The following is a 24,691-nucleotide window of genomic DNA, read 5'->3' on the forward strand; positions in this document are numbered from 1 at the left end:
GAAAATACTCATGGCCAAGTTCAGAGTAAGTGTGTCTGGTTTTGGTGCGCTTACAACTTCAAGGTTGTGGGCTGGCTTTACACAGGCGAGAGCCTCAAAAGCATGTATGGTAATGGTTTTGGTATGGATACCACAGTAGATTATCAGATATACACGATTTTTTTTTTTTTTTTTAGAACAGTAAATGGAATATTTCATCAAGAAGCAATCACTTTGACTGCGGCACATTGATTGATAGATTTTGAAATTGACTCTAATAAGTCAAATTTGAGTCACTCAAGAGAGCTACCAAGCTCCATCCTCGGGCACCACTTACAAGTACTTGTAGAAGGGGAAAACCTTTTCCAATACTGATGCTTTCCAGGGCAAGCTGGAGATCAGAGAAAAGATGTTCTGCGCTGTTTATTGGCATGCTCGGCGTAATGAAGTTCTCAGACACCTCAAATATTTCACAAGTTAACAAGTAGACATGGAAAAAAAAAAATGACATGGGGCGCAGACAAGAATGATGCCATTGAGACGTTCATTTTTCAAACTATTTAACAACTCCGTGGCCGGAGCGAGATGCAGCTGGACGCGTGGGGCTTTTTCCGTGGTTGAAAAAGGGGTGGGGGGGGGTGAGTAAAAAACCATCTTCCACTACATGTGCCAGACAAAAGTGGAGAGAAAGAAAGGAAGAACAGAAGGATACGGCGAGAGAGGGAGGAGTGTGTGTTTCATGGCACGAGAGCGTCCATCGTTCAAGATGTTAACCGAGAGCAGATGAGAGCAGGAGACAAACTCACAATTCGCTTTCGCAAATTAATTCAATTTATATTAAAACTACACTAAAATTATTCATCTGCCATATCAGCCGTTTTAATTATTGACGACCCATTTATTTTACAGCAAATGTAAAAGTGCTTCCGCGCTGAAGAATTATTGAGCATTCCAATTTCAACCTTTCCTCCCCCTACCTACTGCTTCCACTGAACATTATCCATCAGGCCTAACATCTTGACCTCTCATCGATGGCACTTCCTTAAATTTGACATTGCTCCCCCATAGCCACAGCGAACAACCCGTAACCGAACCGCGGTTAATTCCTTCTACAAATGTTCTCGGAAGTCGTGTATGCTAATAGATAGCACATGGAATGTGACCATTGACCCGCAGGTACAGCAAAATATCTTAGATATTATTGTTGAGAGGGGATTACGCAATCTGAAATGAAACCACTCTTGTTTTTAAGCATCCATTGCCGTAAGAGCCCACATATGTTCGTGTTCATCAAAGATAATAGGGATCTTAGAAAAACAGATCACTATGCTTGACTAAATAAACCTACTCGTACATTCCTGGCATCGACCTCTAATTTAAGGCCTCCAGCTCCGCTACCGATCGTTTTTCAGTCTGCGGCGCTGGATCAGCAGGTAACTGCTTTTCTTCGGCGGGAGGGACCAGATTCTGAAGTGCCACAACACTGTTTGAGTTTTGAACCTCAGTGCACATTAGTCAAAGTCCAAAACATTCTTCTGGATCTTCCACTTCCCACCAGAAGAGCTGACGGAAACAGTTGGGCATAATAACTTTAATCACTGTCGATATTAGTCGTGTTGAAGGGGTGGATAATATGCTCAAAAGTTGTTTATTCACGTGTGAGAAAAAGGAAAAAGGTCAGACTAAAAGAATGGAACGAAGGGGGTTTAAAAGACCTGATTGATATCCTCGCCATCGGAATGGACCGTTTGAGATATAATTAAGAGTGATAGAGTTTCTGTCACACAGAGACGACATTCAAAGGCAAGTGTGTTTTGAAATCCTCGCCTTGTTATTTACATTGGCTTTGGTTGCTAAGGTAAACGTTACCGAAAAGTTAGCCAAACAAGGAGTGAAAAAACACTTAAGGGTCTGATTTACTAAGATTTGGAACTTTGTTTTGGTTATTTATGTCTGTAAATCTCTTTGTATGCAGCTGTGGTTGTTTTTAAAGTGCTCCATAAGTAAAATTGACCAATGGTGGATGTTCTAAGTGAGCTGGAGTCCATCCATGATTAATGTCCGGTACTTCTAAGACAAGTTGCTCTGTAGTAAAGCTTAACCCATGCTACTCAGTCTGTACTTTGATTTATGACTTTTTCTTTGGATATATGTATTGTGAGTGTACAGAGAAGAAGGGTTAACTGTCCTGTAGACAAAGATCTGTCTGTACTCAGCTTGGATCAAGACTACAGAAGCAGGGGCCAAGGGAAAACACACACCGAAGTGTGTGCGCACGTTCGTAGGCGGTAGCGAGACTTCAAAAATCACACGCACATCCCCCATCGGGTGGGATCATAGCTACATGTTAAGATTGCCATACATGAGCTCATACTGATAGGTATCGTAGTCATACTATGTACACACACTTCAGTCACGGGAACAGCATGTTGGATTGGAGTGACGTGAAAAAAAAAATGGCTGAGCTAAGAATATAGTAAATATAACAGAGTTTTGACTAAAGTGTAGAGATATGTAATTCATAATATTGCGCAAGACTTATCATATAAGCAAATAAGCTTTTTGACGTTAAGATAGGGCTAGATTTATGCTGAGGCTTAAATTTTTATTAACATAACATAATTTGAGCGGTATGATTCAGTGTCCTCCTTTATGTAGTCGGGCAGATGTTGACAGAGGCAGATAAATGTGTTTGACTAAAGACCCTGGTGGTAGGGGAATAAGGGACTAGAGGTTCATCAGAGCTAAAGACGAGGGGGGGGGGGGGGTTATGGGAGACCCCGAAAAGTCACAACAATCAAGGCGCTGCATCTGAAGTAGATTCCATCACGTCATGAAATACAAATGAACTTGAAGGAATATGGTGAACGTTAAGAAACAGAAGTAATACGAAAAGAACGGAACACAGTGTCACGACGACACGCCGGCCGACTCTTTAGTCAGTTAACATCTTTGACCTGCTACAGCATCATCCGTCATTTCAACGCTGTGATGTTTTAAAGCACGGGGAGGGTGGGAAGCAGGCAAAGAAAGACAGAGAGCAGTCCCCCATGTTGCCTTCTTAATGCATCTTGTTCCATATCTCAACACAGATGACAGACGGGAGTTATCCGACGATGTATCACGTCTTTGCTGTGTTTTGCTCGTCCGAAAGCATCACATTTTCCACTCTGTCTGTGAGCTATTAAAACATCTTAACAGTGGCGGACTGATATTAAAAACATGCGGGACAGACTAAGCTAATAAATAAATACCCTAAAATGGAGCCAAAATTGAGCATCTCCAGTAAATTCCAGCTATTCATACTTTCCTTTCTCTTCTATTAATCACTGTAATACATTTACAATGTTATTGTAAAATCGTCCTCCTCATTCAGGCAATTTTGAAATAGTTGGAGACATCCCAGCAGTATTCATGACCATTTTATTTGGAGAGATTTTTATATTAGTCACATTGTGTCTCGTTGTCTTTAAGGCAGTGTTGACTTGAGCTGTCACCTGCTGTGTGAGTGCAGCCAGGGCGGAGGTGCAATGTCATTTTATGTTAGGCAATAAATTGGCCTTCCATTAGCTGCAACCCGAGACCAAAATACGTTTCATCCAAGTCTTCAACCTCAACTTCAATAGTGGTCATTTAGAGTGGCGGCCGACTTGAAAAACAATCCTCCTTAGAAATACTTTGATACGCCATCTCTGGGTTTTGTCCTGTTACCCGATAATCCCGGAGAGACGGTTTGCGGGGCATTTAACAGGAAGCATAAATTTGGAAGTCTATCATTTGAAAAGAAGTGTAAGAAAGAAAATCTCAGGCTGATATTTGGAGGTCAGTTGAACAGGCGATGTGAGTTGTTGCCATTAAGAGCCGCAAGAGAAACCAACATGTTGTCCTTTTCTGTCCAATCTTCTCCAAGTCCAAGTAGGGTATGACCAACATTTGATATTCCATATTGCTTGGAAGTCTTTCATCCGAGTATCACAAACGTACGCCTTTTTCTCTTCTCTTTTTGCGGCTTGACATTTCAAACAAAGACACACAGCAGTAAATCGCCCCCCCCCCCCCCTCCCCTTTTTGCTACCATGCCAGGTTTTCACATGGGGTTTACACAGGTGTGGGTGTGCTAACATGTGGATGTGAACCGGCCCCAAGCATGCCCATGTGCACCGTTCAGACACCGGATGATACGACCCCCCCCCCCCCTTCCCCGCCCCTCCCCTCCAGATCTTCTGTATCAGTCTGTATCCGGCTCTGATAAGTGACATCTCATCTGGTTTATTACCTGTGCTCATCCTTGCAGATTTGTTTTTTCAATTATCAGATCCATGGTTAGATGTTTGGGTCTGAAGAGACATGCATGGCCGGCCGTCAAGGTAGTGGGTGGATTGAGAAGACAAAAGTCACACGGTGGAAGCCGGGGGATTGAGCGTCAACATTTAAACGTTATATTTTACTGTACGTTTACGGCCTTAACATTTTTTTGCGGCTTTTTCGACTTTACTGACTGACCAGTAAGAAAACAAAGCAGTTTCACTTTTGACGCTACATACACAATATTAAAGCTACTTAAGAATCAAGATAATGTGTCTCCTCTAATGTTTCAGCTCTCTTAGGCACTAAAGCAACAATTCAGATGTTCCACCAGATATTTGATATGTCCCGGCGGCCTGGTGATGATTCCAAACCACTTCAACAGTCAAGTCAAATTGGCTCAACATTTCCTTATCAGACTCAATACGTTGCACAATGTTGACATACGACGTCAGATCTCTGGAGAATTACAGGAAATGGAAAATAGACCCGACTGGTGTCAAGTGTGCTCGTTTATGCGCAAAAACACATCATTACATCAAAATTGATAAGTGATGGAGAATTGGAATGATTTATACATAAGACCACATGGTCTTAGACGTCGTCGTACACTTGCTCCAGCCTAGGACGAGAAAAAAAAACAACACTTGATTCATCCCTTTTGTGATTTAAGAGCAGCTGTGCAGGAATGCAATGACAGCCTACAGGCTGCTGTCAAGTCTCATCACAGAACAGACAGGGACAACCGGCAAGGCTATAGGTCTGAATGATAGCTGGGCTTTCAGCCGAAAGCGCCGGTTTGATGTCCCAGTAAGCATTCCAGAACAATGGTAGTGGGAGGCCATCTGGCTGAGAGAAGAAGACACACACACACACGGTTTGAAAATAAAAGTCATCCTCTCTTTGGCTAGTTTCGCCGATTCGTCTTCACAACACCCCTCAAGTTGTTTTCTTTATTTCAGTAAAGTTTTGAGGACTCTGCAATGCTAGCAATGAGCCTGGGAGAAACAGGAACTTGCACAAGAGTGGCGATGGAGCCAGAGATGAAGATAAACACTAGACTGAGCGTGAAGTGGTGCTGACATAGGATTCCGACAAGGATTTCGCTCCTGCCTTTATGTTGTATGTTTCATAGCATCAAATTTAAAACTGCCAGTCGATAGAGATTCTTGGAAAATGTCATCATTTGTTTAATTTCACGTATCCCTGACAAATTTCAATCTCTACTATTCATGAAGTAGCAAAAAGTCCACCCCGGTGCTCCAAGACTTTTCTTTCGATAACATATGGGTGTAAAAGGACAGGCAGGCAATCCTGGTTAGTTCATCTTTGTAAGAGAACGTCAGAAACAAATGAGAACATACCATGTGGCACATCTGCTTTGCTAGTTGGAGTTCCACTCAGCTTACTTAGAAACTTTGGAATTTATCTGGTGCTCAATGAGTAACATTTTAAATTACTTGTATTTACAGTTCACGGCACTTTCCAAGAGCGGTTCCATGGTGGAGTAATGTACTTTGAATTTATTTCTCCACTCTTTTTGTTGCATAAAAAGTTCTTTGTCCTCTAGGTGAGCAAGAAATGCTCCTGGAACGTACAGTAGAAGTGGCCTTGTGGAATTAAAATTATGAGGGAAAAAGAAAACTGCATGAGCCACAGCCAATTTGTGCTTAGTCTTAATCAGACCATGACTTCAGGAACTATATCAAAAACTGGAATACTGATGACGCTGTGTTTTTTATAAAAGTGCATTTTAAGGATTTGAGGATAAAGAATTTCTTTTTTTAAATATGGAACTTTGCAATGAGTTGACAAAAAAAAAAACATGTTACAACAAAGAAGTATGTGTTGTGTGTCCGCAAGGCCTCCGTGCTTGTTGTTTGTTTCTTGAAATACACCGCAGACTTAAAATACACACAGCGCTGAGGAAAAATGTGAAACACAACATCAATCATGATCCTCTTCGAACACAATTCGTAAGAATCAGACTGCATTCAGAAAATTACAATTGTCAAAAACACAAAAGCAATGTAAGTTGATCAACAGTAGGATTTACCTAGAATACCATTAAGTCATTCAGTTTAGTAGCAAATTTCAGCCAGCTAGTCTGAAAATGAGCTCATTCATTAAAAAAAAAAATTCCATTAAAGCACAAGTGTTGGATGCAGCACCTTTAAAAGCCGTGCGACCATTTTGGCAAGGCCACGTCGTAATTGCAGCGTAACCACGCGGTGCCAAGCCTATTAGCAGCTAACAGGAGCGGACAGGAAAACTGACTAACCACAAAATGAGTGATCTTGGGGTCTGGGTAAAGGCCTGCTGACAGAAACTTGGTCTTTGAGTAGAGTCCCACCTGAGGCAGGTGGAAATTGAATATTGGATTAGATTTCCTGTGGGGTTTTGTAGTTCGGGAACTTGGAGTAAATGCAGTGGAAGCTGCATAAAAAAACATTAGGGCATTTTTTTTTTTTAAATTAAATTGTGTCGTTTAAATTCCAATGGGCCCGAGCTTGAGTCATGCAGTCACAGTACGGACAGAAAAATTGTATTTGAACATATTGGCTTCATCTCAGCGACATAATCGGATTACGAGAAGTCAACGGCTGCTAACGTTGTGATGAATTCAAATGATTGGAGACAGACACAAAAGAAGTCTGGTTCAAATCTTCAAGCAAGTCTGAGGTCGTCTTTCCCTTTAGTCTGTCATTCTGTCCGGGACACTTCCATTGCACTTGCTGTCAGATTACCAAGCTATTTGTGCTTGATGTGTCTATTTTTCCTGCGGAGTGGAATGGTCTGTGTATTAAAAGTGATTCTTTAGAGAATTTGTGGTGAGACATTTGAGGAAGGAGATGACAAATGTTTTAATAATGATGTGCCACTGATGGTAGCCATGTTTGTCTGAATGTGCATGCGCATGTCTTTGCAGTAAGGTGAGATGGTTGTTGTATACTCTTGTGAATTTGCCAGTCGCTCCAATTGGCTCACAATGCGACAGGCTGCCTCGTGTCTCTGTATCAAATCAAAACGAGAGGAAACGTTGTTCTGCTTGTTTGGACTAGGGCACCCCTATTTATGGCACCAGCAATAACAGAGGCTCAAGAAACTAATACAGTGATATAGTCCATTATAATGACTTCTGCCATAAAAATCGTATTTTCAGCTCATTAGTGATTAAAAAAAATCTGTGTGGGTTGAATTTAATTTAATTCCAAGCCAAAAAAAATGGCTTTAAATTGATCAATCGATTATCAAAGCAGCAGTCGATTATTTAGAAGATTGATTACCGTATTTTCCGCACTATAAGGCACACCTAAAAACCTCAAATTTTCTCAAAAGCCGACAGTGGGCCTTATAATCAGGTGCGCCTTATATATGGACCAATATTGAGCCACTACAGCAGGCGTGTCCAAAGTCCAGCCCGCAGTCCAAATGTATATATCTTATATATGGGCAAAGTTTTAAAATGGGCCATTCATTGAAGGTGCGCCTTATAATCCGGTGCGCCTTATATATGGAAAAAGTTTTAAAATGGGCCATTCAGTGAAGGTGCGCCTTATAATCCGGTGCATCTTATAGTGCGGAAAATACGGTACTTGTCGATTAATAGTTAATTAACTCACTGACAATGTCTGTCCGCCAAACAGGTGTCAAACTAAACAGCCAAGCTTAGTTCTTACCGATCTGCCTTGTTCTGAAAATGTGAGTGAGCCGTTCTGGAAAAAATTGTACTTGTGTTACACAGATTTTTTTTCACATCCCATAAGTATATCCAAGAGCAAATACATGCTCTGCCCTTCGAGATTAGCCGGGTGCAATTAGGGTGGTGCACAGGCGAGGCCCGAGGATCATTCTCAAATGCTTTTCTATGCAGCAAAGAAACACGATGCCACCATCATTAGAATCATTCTATCTGCCCAACAGTTTTCTTTATGGGGCCAGCAAGAACACGATCCTAAACATGCAGCTACCATAAGCATCATTATCCATGTTCAAAATGTTTCCTTGGCCTTTCATAACATCCCGAGCATTAAATGAAAGCTGTCAGGTTTCCTCAGTCCCAGCTTTGCAAGTACGTATATGTTAAACGCTTACACACAACACACTCGATCCTGAGCAAACAAAATATGCTATTACCGTTAAGGGAGGGGCTAAAAATTATATTTTTTTTCTTTCTCTCTCTCTTTCATTCGCTTTAGTGATGGAAATATTTCATCCAACAACAGACCACCAAAGTAGAAGATATGTTGGAAAAACTGCACAAAAACATAGTTCGGTCATTTTAAGAATGTTTCAGTATATTGATTAATGATTATTTTTTTCACTGAAAAATAAATATATATTTTAATGTATATTTACTGTATAAATGATGAGCAAACAATGTGATTTACATCAGGAAGCGGAGGAGGTTGGCTACACATTGCGTAGATTCCCATGTGAAGACGAGGCCAGACAGACAAACTGTGTTTTTTTCATCATCTTTGTCTGTCTGCAAACAAATAAAAATATCAGGTGTGTTCATCTCAGCATTCAAGCTGCCTCGGCCAAAGATTCCGGAGCTCCTAACATAGATCGAAAAAATATCTAGCAGGTGCTAGATTGAATAATGACATTTTTATGAAGCATTTTCAAGAAGCCATTTTGCTTCTTGCTGTCCACTGAAAATAACATCACTTGTAAAAGTCACATGACCAAACCCCAAAATTGTAGTATATGCATATTTAGCATTGGTGACAGCAATCCTCAGCAACCACGTAATTTTTTTTGCTGCTTAGTAAGTTAAAATAAAACAGCTTAAGCAAAATGACGATCTCATCGTCATTATGTGATTATTCGGCGACTGAATCTGGGATCCTCATTACTTTAAACCCGACTTTCTGGCTTAGGCAAGCCTGCCTGAGGTCAGATGGTCCCCATGGTCGTTTGCAGATTTCCCTACAGAACATCTCGCAAAATGTATTAATAAAAGATTTAAAGATGGATGTAGGAAGTGAGTGGGAAGATACAAGGTAATGTCATTACCATTGGGAGTGCTAATACGCTAGTAGGAAGGGGAAGAAAAAAAATACCTGTATGTTCTCTTTGGGCTTTTAGGATCTTCGTGATGTCGGTTCCTCTTACTTTTGTGCTGGGGAAAAGCTAAATAACTTTGTGCCCATCAGAAATGTGACAGTGGGGTCAGTAAGTTTCAAATAACAGAAAAAGCTGTGAGGGATCGAGAACTCCTCTAAGTTCAAATTAAATATAAGATTGGTCGTGCGACAAGAAGGAGAAGAGAATGAGCCAAGCAAATAACCATGTGGTAGTAACCACTTTGTGTGCGCACATTATAAATAGTGGACCAAGAAATAAATCCAGGTTCAAATGAAGGGAAACGTGCATAGATTTGTAACATTGGAAAGCATGTCCAATACAGAAATAAAAATTATAAAAGGGAAAGAAAAGACAGGAAGACTGAGCCAAATCCTCACCACCAAAAAGAAGGCCAACTTGTTTCGTGCTGGGCTGGTCCACGATGGAGTTGATTTGTTTTGCCTGGACTATTCTGGATCCATCGTGTGGAGGCCGTGTGAAGCGAACGGCTTGGCTCGCAGTGACCGCGATGTTTTGTTGTGGCTACATTTGGAGCGGCCCAACCCAGAGTTCCCCGCGACCGTCGCGATGTTGTACATCAAAATCTTATGAAGTGAAAAAACTTCCGACACAAAGTAACCGCTTTAAACGCCAAACGGCACTTCCCCTTTCAAGCCCAATCAGACTGAGAAAATAACAGTGTTTCCCACAGATTTTCTCGAATGTAACACACGCTCGGAAAAATCCCAGACAATGAACAACATTAAACATGATTCTAATTGCTAGTTTCCCCTGGTCAACAACCTCGGGAGGCTTTCCTGGAGAACAGAAAAACGAACAAATTACAGGGACTAATCTAACAAAAACAAATTTACAATGCAAATTTTGACCAGTGACGTGTTTCATCGCTAATTTTAACCTATGACCTCTCTCACATTGTCGATCAATTAAAGGTAACACGATGTTGATCCGGTCACTGTAATGTACACGGGAAGAATGGGGTCGTCAAAAAAAAACACCATGACAAAAACAGAAACTCATGGTTCGAACATTTCCGGTCAAATTGATTCCCACACATATGCCGAAACAGTTTTGTCCGTCTCCACAGGCTGTGGGTGGGACAGATGGGATTTAACATCACTCAGGTGTAGCACACAGAACAGAGTTCATGACAGAATATCCGATCAGTCTCTGGACTGTGTGGGAGATGAACTGCAAAAAAAAATTAATGGTTTGTGCATTGTGCAGGTCGACTCGTCCGGATTTGCTACAGTTTCTGCCATCGGTAGCGTGCTCTCGAATAATAACTTGGCAGGAGAGGATGTAATTCTTGGTTAAAAATCTGTAGTAAAAAAGGCACTACTTGTAATTTTAAATCAATCCTCACGATACATAATTACATATTTTAGATTAAGTAGGAGATGACAAAGTATAATTAGCAATGCAAATCGCAGCCCCTAGAAACAACAATTAAAATAAAGCCAAACAATGATATCTTCATGACATATCGTATATTTGACACATGGTAAATCCTCCACTTGAACCTCCTACTGAGAAATGTCGTGTTCCAGTCAGTGCTAGACAATAAATGACTGAACTGTGGGTGATTGCATTGTGGTCCAACAAATAAGTCACACGTAATACTCCTTCCATTTTTTTTCTCTGGAAAAAAAAAAAAAAAATCAAGTGGAAATTTCACTCCTGATGTTAAGTGGAAATGAGGAGCTCGTCCAATGGCAACAAATCTTTTGGCTTTTGGTTCTGCATCAATGTGTCCAGTACAGACTCTGCTGGCAACACCCGTCCCCAGGTTTCCCTTGAGTCTCCGACAAAACTCCAAAACATCTGGGTAAAGATGCTCAGGATTCTTGAAATTAGAATGGAACAAATGTCATTGTGAAACACAAACAGAGAAAAATACCGCTATGCTCACAATGTCTTCGAGCAGGGATGCAATGGTCACGCTTAAAATACGGTATAAATCCTCAACGCACAAACATGCAGCCAGGAAGTTATTAGCAGATCTGGTGAAATCATTGTCCCAACAAAAGCCATCCATACGCAGTGTTTCGTGTGAACGTAGCTCATCTCCTCCACAGCTGTGCTCCGCTTTAAGTGCTGTGCTGGGGCACTTAACTTTGATAGAACATGCAGGTACACTTTGGAAAAACAATGTTTCTTTAATAAGGTTATTAAAAGGGCATAGAAGCTTTTACAGGAAAAGGAGTTAAGACTTTGTGGAAGTTGGTAATCCATAATTGATTTAAAAAAAAAAAAGGGATTCCCAATCAATTGCTTTATCTGTCCTAAATTATAGAGAGATTCAACCCCGGAACATTTGACTGTGTGCCACCACTCCTATTTTTATTTTTTTTTAAATATAAACACTAATCTTTGCACCTGCACAAAGCCGCCCAGCATCATCAAGACACACAACCCTTAAAATGTTTTGTTTGGAAACACGAGCCCTTGAGGTAATTGCTTGAAAATGACTCTAATCGTAATTGGTGGTCTGGCTTTTCCACCTTTGTCTTTTGCTAAATTTCCAGGCTTCAATAAATATGGTTCAAATTCTTGCAAAGAAATGAACACATACTTTATCCATCAATCTCTGCCCTCCAAAACCTGTCTTTGATTTAGAAAAGTATTTTTTCTAAAAACCTTTCCTCTGTTATTTACTGGAAAAAGTCATCTCGTTGTTGATTTTGTAAGCCTGCCCCAAAAAGTTGAACCGAGGAGAATCTTATATCATACATGACAAACACAATGTGGCTTGTTAGCTTGATGCAAGAAAAATGAATATCTACCCAGTGCGATAAATGATCTTTTTCCACTCGGGAAGCTTTCCAGTGTCCAGTGATGAACACCTGGGATGTTTTTACAATCCCGACAGCGATCATAAACGACAACGTTAAAGAAACATACGCTTCTGTAAAAATCTTCGGCCGTGTCCAATTCAGATTATATCCCAAAAAAAGTAAAGGGTCAGTAGGGACAATTTTGCAAGGTGACCTCATGACAATTGCTTGATGCCAATTTGAAAGTTTAAAAAGACTCTAATACCATCTAGTGGCAATATTTACTAAGGCAGGAAGCACTGAACTTGAAAAAGTAACCTGTAGATAAGGAAAATTCACTAAGTATGCAAAAATATGTATTAAAATTAATTTATGTCAATATTATGTATCCTCATACAACCATCAGACTGAAAGATCAATTACAGCACACAACCACATGAATAAATAATTGTATTAAAATGTGGCTAAGGAGAATATTAATTTACACATAAGCAAACAGTGGCCCTTCCATTTCTGTGGTTCGTGCATAATTGCAGAGTATTAAACTGCGGGCGAAGGCCACTGTTCATTGACATGACATTTTTGCAATGGAAATACAAGCTTCAAGGGGGGAAAAGAGCAAATTAAATATCCCCCCCCCCCCCTAATGTTCACCATTTGGTGGGGGTACTCCTGTGGAAAAACACATTGTCGAATAATGTCTTCCTCCTGCCTCAACACGCCACTGCCAAAAATGTCACCACGTCCATTTCTATTAAATGGAGGACAGGGGCTGTGTTTTCAGGCGCGTGCCACGCAGATTCTCACTAACAGATGTCGGCGTGATGATTTACGAGGGATCTGGCTGCTTCACTCAAAAAGCTCGCTTGGCTGAGGATGCGGAGTAAGAGGGTCAAAGTTAGAATTTGTTCAAGTGGCAAAAATAATTAGGATGCATTCAAGTCCCAAAAAAACTAATGGAATCAGTTAAGAGCAAGGAATGTAGACTTCTCGGATTGACACTGTCGATTTAGAACTGCTTGCAAAAACGTCAAGAGAGGCTTGGAAAGGTTGGATTTTTTTTTTAATACAAAATGTAGCCTTTACCCAGTAGAATGAGAAATAGATCTATGGCACGAGATGTTTTTCCTCGTGTGTACAGTTTTGATTATGAATGTACATTAAGAACTGACGCAGGTCCAACAGGGCAGCATGGAAATGTGACTTAATTGTTTCCTTTTACACCTACAACAGAAAGAAAACCTCGATAAGAATAAATAAGTACCAAAAAAAATCCCTTACATGTAGGGCTGCTGACCCTGTTAAATAAAAATAAAATGTACACCAAAACTATGATCAAAAAGCTAGATAGCTTAGCACAAAGGTTGTAAACAATCTGTAACCCAAGTTTAGTTGAACTTTTAAAAAGTAGTAAGATATGTCACATAAAATGCACTCCTTTTTTTTTTATCTTAAACAAATATTGACATATTTCCCCGTCTTCAATGGGAGGCACAAAAATGGTACTTATTCAAATAATTTGTAAGATTACAACATTCACTTGTACGAATTGTAGATATTTTTCGAAGTATGTTTGTAATTACTCCACTTCTAAAAGGTTAAATATGTCTGTCATTTTAAAAGGGGGTCATTGAGGTTATGTATAAGAAAAATAAATGCAGTCAGGAGTGGCTCGAATCCCTGAAAATGGACAATAATGCGATTCAAATCGTGTTCTAAAGATGTTTGATGTGCATATAAACTGTTACAAAAATCCAAAAAAGTATTAGAAAATATATTACTTTTTTTCCATCAACATGTACTGCCCTTTATGAGAATGTACCAAACAATGTTTTGAAGTGGAAATAGCATAAAAATATAATAAAACAGGAGAGCTCAAACAACCCCTTCCCACATTTCCCTTGCATTTTTTTAAAGACATGTAATATGTTGTCAAACCAAGAAGACATATTTCAGTTCCTTTGGTTTCTAAGAGTCATCTTTTTAAAGACGCTGAAGAAAGGCTTTTTCTGGTTGGCAGTGCTTGGCAAGTTTGCTGATAGTGTGACAGTCCAGGCTCATTGCGCAATCTCTTGTGTAGATCTCAAGAGTGAGTCCAGCTAACGGGAACCCATTGTGTGTCCATCTCCACTTTCTTGAGTGCCACACGTAGCTCGCCAAAGGCCTCTGTGAGGTTATCGTTGATGATGACCTTCTCAAATAGATGCCCGTATTGCTTCTCCATTGTCTGGGCGCTTGTTACCATCTCTTGAAAATCTTCTTCCTGGAGCAAGCGTGAAAACAAAGACATTAAATTCAAAATCAAATCAGGCTTATATTTCATCTGGACTCACCGTAAATGACTTAGCGGATTCCTTCTCATCCTTCCTTGAAATGACTTTAGCGTTAATCCTGGTCTCCCTCAATCTCTCAATCGTAGGAGGCTTCACGAAAACTACAAACGGTTTAAACTCTGCTGTCCGCAGGTGCTTTAATGTCTGGAAAGACAAAGAAAACTCGAAGTGCACGGCCGAACAAATGGTAGAGGGGAATTTTTGGGACCACTCACATGAGGCTGCAAGTCCAATAGACACACTTTGTTCTTGGAAAGGACCGACCGTATTGAGTCTAAACTTGTCCCGTAGTAATTCCCTTTGTACTCGCCGAACTCGATGAACCTGAGAGATGGGACGGAAAGAAGATAAGGATATTGCTTGGAACATCTCAGGAATGATAGGGTGACGAATTCCGATTTGCTACGTTTGCTTACTTATTGTTGTGAATATCCGTCTCAAAGAGCTGTTTTGAGATAAAATGGTATTCCACACCGTCGTTCTCCAGGTTCTTCTTGGGCCGACTTGTGTCTGAGGGAGAGACAGAATTTTACGAGAGTGTCGATGAGCTTAAATCTGACTCAGTGATGGGCAGAAAACCACGTACGTGGGATGGTCACACTGAAGTGCTGTGGATCGGAAATCAAAAGTTTCCTCTTCAGCTCATTCAAGCCTACTCCAGACGGTCCTGCAGAAAGATCCCATGATGAGCCCCAATTTGAATATTTGTGTCTCCCAGCACGCTACTTACCAACTAGGACCACTAGTCGGTGTTTAGCTCTACCCTGCCTCTGGTATTTCGTGACCTCTTCGTAAGTGGGAACGTCGGCTGTATCGTAAATTTCACTCTTCTTACACTCGTACATGGACTTGTTGGTCTTCTTGTCTTTCCTGCTGAGACGGAAGCTTCTTCTGAAGCCAACTATTGTCAACAAATGGAGAGAAAGAAAAAAGAAAGGAGCTCTTTTTTATTGAATTATAAAGCCGAGATTAATTAAGGACCGTATTGTTAGTGTGACTCCCCCCCCCCCCCTCCAAAAAAAAAAAAAAAAAAAAACACAACATGTGACCAATACCTTCCAAAATAGTGCTCCATGTAATATATAAATAAGCAAATATTTTGATTGGTCATAAAAGTTGATGACTATGGAGGAATTTGTAACGCTTTTGAAGTCATTCATTTTAAAAATGACTAAATTAAACATCTTTGTCAAGAGGATTTTTTCTGAGGTTATAAATAAGATGAAAAAAAGTAAAAGATTCCAGGAAAAGAAGAGAAAGGAATACATTTCTCACCTAAACGGGATCCGCTAATAAAGTCAGCATCCTCTGGTGATGAAAAAAAGGAAGAAAGGAGGGACCAGAAGAGTCGTATTATCGTATTGGAAGAGAAAAATCAGAGGGGATAGAAATAGGGACCCAGCCTTTTTTTTATTTTTTATTTTAGGAACGCACACAATGTATGGAGGCAACAAATATCAGGCTTAATATTAGAATTAATTAATCGAAATTAATATCAGGTATTTTGCTGTTAATGCTCTATTGATAAATATTTAGTTGAGGGACTTTCTAGCAAAAAAAAATAAAGGGAGATTAAATAAATTAAAATAAAATCCAAGTGCTTAACCACTTTAATACGCTCATAATTCAAAGCCTATTCAATAAGAGATGTTAATTGAGTTGTACCTTCAATTTCCTCAACTGTGAGAAACAGCAAATGAAGCAAGAAATTAAATTGAGGAAGTTAGTGAAAAAAGAAGTTTCAAATTGAACACGGGAAAAGATTTAAGGGGGAAAAAAAGAGAAGAAAACACCTACCACAATCTACAGCCACATCATCTTAAAAAAGCAAAATATACTATTAAAAGCCCGTAAAAGTGTCATTTTACTAACAAACAAAAATAGCTCCAACTCCCAAAGTAATTGTTTCTAAAAAGTTGCTTTTTTTTTTCTTTTGAGTAGCAATAAAAACCTACTGGATCGTCGAATTGAAGACCGATGGATCGGGCGGATTGCAGCAGGACTTTGCAAAGCAAGTCTCCTGTAAAATAGACGGTCACATGATCCGAGCGGGTTAAAAAACATTCAAGAGACATTTCAGGGTGACTTCTCACCTTTCTTGAAAGTGTTTGGACGGGATTAAGCCAGCGCGGGGGTTAGCGTCCCCTTCATGTTTGGCCTGCCACCAGGTTGTGTCATCTTGGCTCATGATCTGAAGAATGGAGCCCTTTTTGAAGGCGAGTCCGGCTTCAGGACACGGGATGGCTTTGTCGTCTTTTGGGTCATAGTCAAAGAGTGCCCTCACAAACATCTGAACAGAGAAGTGAGAAGTAAATTAATGGCTTCTTAAATGACAGGAGATGATGATCATTTAACCTTTGGCTCCTTGGTTAATACGTCCTCTTTGATCCCAGGAACAATTTTGAAGGTAATGGCCCCTTGTGATTGAGCCTGAATATTAGAAAAGACAATAACAGTGTGGGTTAGTATGTGGCTAATACAATTCTAATTGGAGGCCCAAAATAAAAATATGTTATACCAGAATACGAATAATTTCCTCTGGTTGTTTGTCATCCACGGGGATTCCATTGACCTCCTTCAGCTCGTCCCCGACGTGAATAAGGCCTGTTACACAAAAATAAATCACAGGCTAGACACTGAGATGTCATTTTTATGCCTATAAGATCCCAATAAAAAAAAAAAAGAAGCACATTCTTGTAAAGTACAAAAAATAAACTAACCACTTCTGTCTGCTGCCCCTCCTTTCATGATTCGGGCCACAAGGATAGCTCCCGTGATTTCATCTTGCTTTATCGTAGCTCCCTATGAAAAGGGGGGATTCATATTTCATAATTTAAACAGCAGTCCTACAAATCAAACTTTGGTATTAAAGATTTAAAATGAGGTAATGGCTAACTTACGAGGGGCTCCTTGTTTTTAACCAGTCTTATGATTTTCACAGAATCCTCGTCGTCGTTGAAGTCTTCAGGCATTGGAGGTAGTTCAGGGTCATACTTCTTCTGTGCAACCACATCATGGACTGACAGAAAATTCTGGAAGAGAGAATAGATTTTTTTTTTTCTTTGTTGTTAGTTATATGATGATGATGATAGAACTTTTTTCATTTATTTATTTATTCACCATCAAGTGGGGCTCAGCTAATAGCTTGAGAAGTTCACTGACTTCACTTGAAGTTGATTTCCCTTGAAGCTCCTCGGACAACTGAAAAAAATCATTTATAGACTTTTGAGAACATTTTAAAAACATGCGTTCACTTGACGTTCAGCGACTTACTTGAGTGCACAGACTTGCAGCATCATTCGAGACAGGCGTGGGTTTGCTCTCTTCATAATGCTGCAGCCGATCATGAATCTGAAAGGAGCACTTGTGTTGAGAAGGAACAAAGCACCAAATAGGATAAAAAAGAATTCATTTACCTTGAAGAGTGAATGGAGGCTTTTCTCCCCAAACATGCCCTGGAGGAAAGTGTTTTCCTCAGGGTGGCCGGCATGGGGCTTCAGTTTTGACGGTAACGCCGCTAGCAACTCATACAGCCCTGGAAGTAGCAAAAGTAGAGATGAAACTTATATACAGCTAGAAACGTTGAGATTTTGGTCGATACCTGGCTCTTGGCCCGCTCCGGCGGTCAGGGCGGGCATGGCTGCTGCCAATTACCTCCCCTCGGGTTGCGGAAACTGGCAACACGGTTGTGAGTTCCTCAGCAGCTCCCCCCAAACACCAACTGCATTTGTGGACAGGTTTTATGCCATGGAAACCTGCAAAAGGAGAATTTCCAGCATAATGACAGGGTGTGCAATAGCTGCTAACATGTTTGAAATATCTCCAGGGTATCGTGTTTGTGTCCAGCGTTATCGGATCTCGGGTGTTCCCCGAGACATCCTTGTGCCTCGTTTGTATTTCTATCAATGGTTGGCTGATGTGTGTACAAACGTGACACTTGATAGAAGTAGTCAGCCAACTAGACATGAAGCATGTTGCATGTCTGGTTTATTGAGGGAAGGAAAACCTTGTGCTTATAGTCACGGTACATTTCAGTAGATGCCGGAGGTAATTAGAAGGTCGTACTAAATAGAGGATCTGAGGCATTAGTGTTTGAAAACCAGACAATGGCTGGGTTGTCATCATTATGTAAACAACGTAAGGTAATATGAGCAGATGGTCGATACCATAAATATTTTTCCAAGCCATCCAATGGCAAAATAGAAATTTAAAAGGCCGGAAAGGTTAATAAAAGATGGACATAAAGAAACATGGCTTGGTAGGGAAAAAAAAAAAAAGGGGTCAAGGGTCAGCAGTATAGAGACATTTTCCATGTGGCTGGTGGATGGATACACCTGTCTGACATAATCTTCTTGATCTTAGAAAGGTTCTACTGCCATCTAGTGGATTTATTACACCAAAGCAACTGCCAGAACAACTTGGACAAAGATTGAAACATACTGTGGAAAAATCACCATCAATCCTCCAAAAAAAAAAAAAAACAATGTATGATTTTTATGTGAGCTGAACAACACTTCTTACAAGGTCTTACATAAGACACAGTAATAAATAATGTATCAATGATACACTGGCGTAACAGGATTCTGCGGTTACAGAAAGAGGTGTGTTACAATAATGCAAGATCAATCGGGTCAACTGTGAGAACACAATAAAAACAAGTGAGTCCAAAAGAAATGATGGCAGTATTAGATTAAGGGAATGTAGAAATACAAACATGATAACAATCAGGAAAACTAAATTAGCAGGTACAAAAGAACACCTACCCGATCATGTTCTTCCTGCAAGTGAAAATGCAGCTTCGACACGCATGTGCGGGCACTCCCACTCAACTTACAGTGCATGAAAACAAAATCCTCCCATACGGGAAGTGGCCTGCCCACCAGGTACATCTGCTCACCTGATCAGACCTGAAAGGCAAGTTCTTCTCACAAAAGGCCTGCTCCTCTATTTACTCTTATTCAAATTTTATTTTGATCACAAACAGAGATAACTACAGTTCATCTAAATTTTATTTTCTGTGCTTTGCAAGATGAGATGTTCAAGTCCTAACTATTTTTCTGCTTGTGTGTCAAACAATATACAAACAATATGTACCTAAAGATTGAAGTAAACATACTGTATTGTGTAATATGTAGAAACGAAAATGACCGCTAGGTGGAGATGTCACAATAAGAAAATGTTGAAGCACTTTACTACAGTGAATGAATGTAATCATAGTAAAAAATATATTTTTTGAATGAAAACTTTAAAAAAAAATTAAAAGGTATTATTAGTAACATTGAATTTTAGAAAATTTAATAATAAATAGGAAATTATTTGGGATAATTTTGTATCTCAGTGACATTCTTTAGAGAATGAATGGGAGTAGTTTGTGGTCAGGGAGGAAATAAAGAAGGGCAATGTGCCACTCAAAGAGAAATGTGTTTATGATCCACAGCATCCTTGTTTTACACCTACTCTCCTTCTCCTGGCCCATGTCTTTTTTTTTTTTTTTCATACAAGAACAGCAGCTCTTTGTCTCTGGCTGACCCAGAGAAGGCCACAGTCAGTGTCAGTCACCACTCACACATTCCTCTCTCGCTTACATTAGCATGACGGGTTGTTGGAGAATTAATGGGCAATTTCATTCATCCCAGACATAAAATGCGAGGGGGGGGCGTACTTGTTATCAAATGCATACAGTGCATGAAATTATATTCTAATGTAAAAATGTTTGCCGCTTTATTTCAGATTATCAGCATCATCGTGACATTAATCAGAGCATAGTGGATTTGTGCAGCAATTCGGGATGAGAAGAGAGCAGCAGGTAAGTCTCACTAATCTCAAATATCAAAATTGCCTCCATCCCATGTATTGCGAAACCACCCCCATCCGGACGTATGATCCTGAAGAGAATTATAACAAAAGCATCATGACCCAGACCTGACCCTTTCAAGAAACCCGGACACAGATGGGGAACAATAGAGGGTCCCTCATAAATGCAGCATATAGGAAGCTAATTTATATCCATAACAACCCACCACATACTGTTCAGCCTCGCCTGAGTGCTGCTACGTGATTGCTCAAGGAGTAGGTTCCCCTGACCTATTTCAACATCCACTCCGTTTCCCCTCCATCGTTTCCACCACCAGGAAATGTCAGCGAGTGTATCTCCAGGTTTGAGGGCCAAGAGACTTTTATGATGTTTGAAGTTCACGCTTGATAACGTGTGGAACGGGTCAAAACATGATACAGTAGAAGAGATAAAGGTAGGGAAATGGGTTGTGTAGAAAACCAAAACAACAGGATGACCCCATGGCATGAAAGGCAGGAAACAGAATATTTTATCAGCTCATGTCTGCAACAGAAGGCCTCTGTCTGTTCGCACACCAATTAACACATTCCACCACCTTTCCATGAAGTGGGCATGATAAACTGAAAGCTAGGTTGAGTGTGTGCGTGTGTGTAACCCCATTTCCTGGTATCCCAAATCATTTGCATGGGCTTTACATGGGTTGCTAGGAAATTGAGAATTGGCACGGAGAAGGGGGCGGGAAAAAACAACAATGTGGCAATTGTGTATCCCTGAATTACACCCCCTAAATCAAAATGACTAACATAAGGTTTTGGGGTGACTGAGGTCTAACAATGAAGGTCACACTCAGTCACTCCAATTCATCTGAAGTTGCTGGAAGTCTATTTGTGACTATGGTGTCTCATTAATGAGTCAACAACCAAATAAATGCCAAGTGGGACTTCCAACAATACAGCCACATACCGTACATTTCGGACTATAAGCCAAAAATTTTGAACTCTGAATCACAAATTTTAGCTGGTGCGGCTTATAGTACGGTGCGGCTTAAAGTCCGAAAATTACTTTAGGTACCCGGCTGCACAAATTCCTGTTTCCATAGAAACAAATCGTCAAAAAACATGATGAATTTCATATGTAGAAAACAGAATATGTCGCTTTGACCTCACTTAACCTGTCCGACACACTTCGCTGACAGCTCAAGCAGCGATACTTGTTTATTTCTGAGAAGGATCCAAACAGTAAGCGGCTGAATACTTCATTACACACAACTCATTCACTGGTGAAGTTTATGGCTGCAGCTGGCTACGTCACTCTGAACTACAGATACATTTCCCACACTCTATAAAACACTGTTGACCTCTAGAAGCAACCTTTGGCGGTGACAGAAAAATTTGAAATGCTCAATGGTGTGATTGACACTACGCCGATGATTGCAGGTGAGCGCGGAGACGCGACGGCATTTCTAACAACATTGCTGGGGTTTATTTATTTGACATAAGTGACAGTGAAAATCTGTGAGCGCTTTGATAAGAGCATAAATACTCTTAGCTGTCCCTCTGAAATAAATTGGATTTTTGTGCAAGAAAATAGTTTGTCATGATCTATTTATTTCCCCTTTAGAAGCAGTTGTAACCCAACACATGCTATTGGAACCTCGACCAAGGCAAGTGTGTCTTAGGGGGAGAAATAAATACTGGTTTCAATGAGGCACTATTCAATCGGTGCCAGAAGGGGCTTGATAATGATCTGTTTAGACAAGACTAGACAACAGCTTGTCAAAATATTTTTGCGAGATCTTTTACAGTTAGGGGGGGGCAGATGAATGCAGAATATTGAAATTGTTACGGGAACTGCGGTGGGAAATTGCCTTAAGGTTTTCCAGGGTAGTTAAAGACTTTAATTCCAAAACCGATTGTTTAGTCTGTGGATTTTTTTTTGCCTCATCATTTTCTTATTCTCTCTACAAAGAATGTGTGATCGTTAAATCTGTACAATGTACTATAAATTAAGTTTTTGGCTTAACCTCATCTCCACCCTGCCAAATATATCCATTTCATTACAAGATCAAACTTCACATTATTACAGACATCCCAAATGATCTTAGTAACTTATATATATCACACTTTAATTCCACGACAGCCAAAAAAAAAAAAAAAACTCTCCACTTGAAGGTGCATCCATTGGGCTACTTATAATTAGTGGTGAGGTAAGACAATATAAAAGAGGAGCCAGCTGTCTGCTGAGACAGTTCCACAAAGTCTTCAGTTATTATAAAAGGAAAAAAAAAAAAGGAGCAACACAAGTCAATCCTTGAGATGCGGCCATGGATGAGTTTCTGCTGACGGAGAAAACCCAGGGCACTAATGAAAAGGCCCTCAGACAAATCGGCACTGTTTGGAAGGCTCCTTGGTCTTCATGAATGAATCATAAAGCTCCAATCTACAAAGATTGTTTTGTTCAGTTACTTTGATCTTAGCTGTTTATTATGGGGCCAAGATTGCCCAATTTTGTAATTTTTTTTTCACTAGAGCACTCTGTTGTCAAATCACGTGCACTAGTCTTCAACAGCATATTGATACCGAATTGTACATGACATGTACATAAAATGAACATAGCTCTGATTGTGAAATAATTGGAATTTAATCTATAGCTAAAAAATAATGTTGACGTCTTTTTTGTGAGTCCTTTTCAAACAACATGGAGGGATAGTGTGCACTGGCAGGAACCCGACACCTCTTTGAGGCTGGCTAAGGCATCGCTACCAGTGTTGTTCTTTCACCGTGACCCTGCCGAGAACATTACCGTACATTAATCTCTCTGTCACTCAGTGGGAGTAGGCTCATTGTGGACTAGGATTAGTTATACCATTGAGTAATACGGTGATTAAGCGGGATGGGTAACTGAACGGATGAGTGAATGAAGATGGAAAACAGTAAATAGTGAATGAAGGAATTATGTTCTATGAATGGGAGAGTCCACGGATGGAACTGTCCAATATCAAATCCCAGATCATTCAATCAACAGGCAGACATGTGTCCAGCTTCTCGAGCGTATCACTCCAACTAGAAAAAACGGCGATGATAAGTGGGGCAGGCTATTTTAGGAGTGTTTACGATGTTAATGCAATAAAATACTTACTGTACAGCACGATGCAAATAAGACTTGGAGAAAGGCCGACGTTGCCGTCTGAGCAACACATTTCACAATCTGTCTTTTCCCTCACTTCTGTACTTCTGCACGCATTCCTGCAGAATCTGAAACCTCATCATAGAATTCTGCATTCCCACATAACACACGGCCAAGTTAGTGACCCTCCAAACTGGTAGTAAAACCTTTGGAATGTGAGCAATGTCGGGGAGCTTAGGAGACACCTGTAGAGAGATCCAAAACATTACGCAAAACTTGGGCATCATCCGAGCCTCTATGACCTCCTTCCTAAACTTCTCCACTCCTGCTTCTGTCTAGTTCCCATCATCAACGCTAATGAGACAACAATGTCAGGTATTCAAAGCAACAAGTAATTATCAGTTCATACACCAATTATGAAAATTCCAGTCAGAGTTGGGTAACACTGCAAACATTTGATACTTGTACATTATATTATATCTGGTTTATTCCGTATTACACCATCAGACAAAACTGTTGAAATGGTGCAAGACAAACCACATGGATTCTGTTTAATTATTACATACGAACTGAAAGTATGTAAATGACTGAGTTGGGATGCGGGGAAGGCTGACATAGTGTTTTCAGCACTTGTGGTTTGGCGTGTCATGCTCCAGTTACTACACTTGATTTTGCTTGGCAAACTTACTTTTTGGAAAGAACCTTTTTCTTTCTACCCTGTTATTGTTGTTTGTATATGCGTGTGCATTAAGGGGGTGTGTTACAATTAAATGCGTTTGTATTTTTCTTATGACAGCATATGGTGATCTGACGATCGGTCAATTCGTATTAAAAGCTTTTATAAAGGCAAAGATGCTTGTGAGTGGACGTTCGTCTTGTGATCTTAGTAGTTTTAGCATTTATAAATGGAATTAAACTTGTTAAAAGGGTGACAGGATCGGTACGCGTGAATAGCGATTTTATTTGCATTAAAAATAAATTCAAACCGTGTCAAGTGATTGCATTTCAAAAACAACACAAACGCCAAACTTCTCTCAATGACTTTTGTTATTACGATCATAATAGAAGGTATAATGCTCGCTATACTTACTTTGCATTTGAGATCGGAGCCGAAACGGGTTTCGCTAGCCTCAGTAGAGTCCAACCATTCTTTAGATAAGGAATCTAAACGTTTTCAGTTTGCACTTTAAAAAAATGCGCTCCGGTCCTTCATAACCACAACTGTGCAACGCTTGTATCTGCAAAAAATTATCTTCAAATCGTTCGTTCTTAGCCGTGGGACT

General features: G+C 40.1%; 1 protein-coding gene and 1 long non-coding RNA gene across 5 annotated transcripts in view; one reads left to right on the forward strand and one right to left on the reverse strand.

Moving 5' to 3' along the window:
- LOC125985767 (uncharacterized) overlaps positions 1 to 24,659 on the forward strand; it is a 68,337-nt gene extending 43,678 nt beyond the window's left edge. The window contains exon 3 of the long non-coding RNA XR_007487435.2: positions 20,219 to 24,659. This is a non-coding gene — a long non-coding RNA (uncharacterized lncRNA). The remainder of the gene's footprint in view (positions 1 to 20,218) is intronic.
- Positions 13,201 to 24,652, reverse strand: mpp7a (MAGUK p55 scaffold protein 7a). 4 transcript variants are annotated; one of them, XM_049748833.1, is made up of 19 exons: positions 24,499 to 24,652; positions 18,090 to 18,243; positions 17,905 to 18,023; positions 17,762 to 17,839; positions 17,609 to 17,689; positions 17,389 to 17,520; positions 17,209 to 17,290; positions 17,007 to 17,092; positions 16,844 to 16,918; positions 16,582 to 16,778; positions 16,444 to 16,508; positions 16,286 to 16,306; positions 15,764 to 15,796; positions 15,219 to 15,389; positions 15,075 to 15,155; positions 14,905 to 14,998; positions 14,704 to 14,812; positions 14,489 to 14,632; positions 13,201 to 14,418 (listed from the first exon to the last, which is right to left on the reverse strand). In XM_049748833.1, exons 2-19 carry the CDS (start codon positions 18,124 to 18,126, stop codon positions 14,239 to 14,241), a joined length of 1,785 nt encoding a protein of 594 aa, XP_049604790.1. In that variant the 5' UTR covers positions 18,127 to 18,243; positions 24,499 to 24,652; the 3' UTR covers positions 13,201 to 14,238. The 4 variants fall into 4 exon arrangements, with proteins under 4 accessions (XP_049604790.1, XP_049604792.1, XP_049604794.1 ...); XM_049748835.1 differs by lacking the exon at positions 24,499 to 24,652 and adding an exon at positions 19,252 to 19,418; XM_049748837.1 differs by lacking the exon at positions 16,286 to 16,306.
- Positions 24,660 to 24,691: the final 32 nt, after the last annotated feature.

The sequence above is a fragment of the Syngnathus scovelli genome, chromosome 18 (assembly GCF_024217435.2).
Source record: "Syngnathus scovelli strain Florida chromosome 18, RoL_Ssco_1.2, whole genome shotgun sequence".
NCBI classification, from domain to species: Eukaryota; Metazoa; Chordata; class Actinopteri; order Syngnathiformes; family Syngnathidae; genus Syngnathus; species Syngnathus scovelli.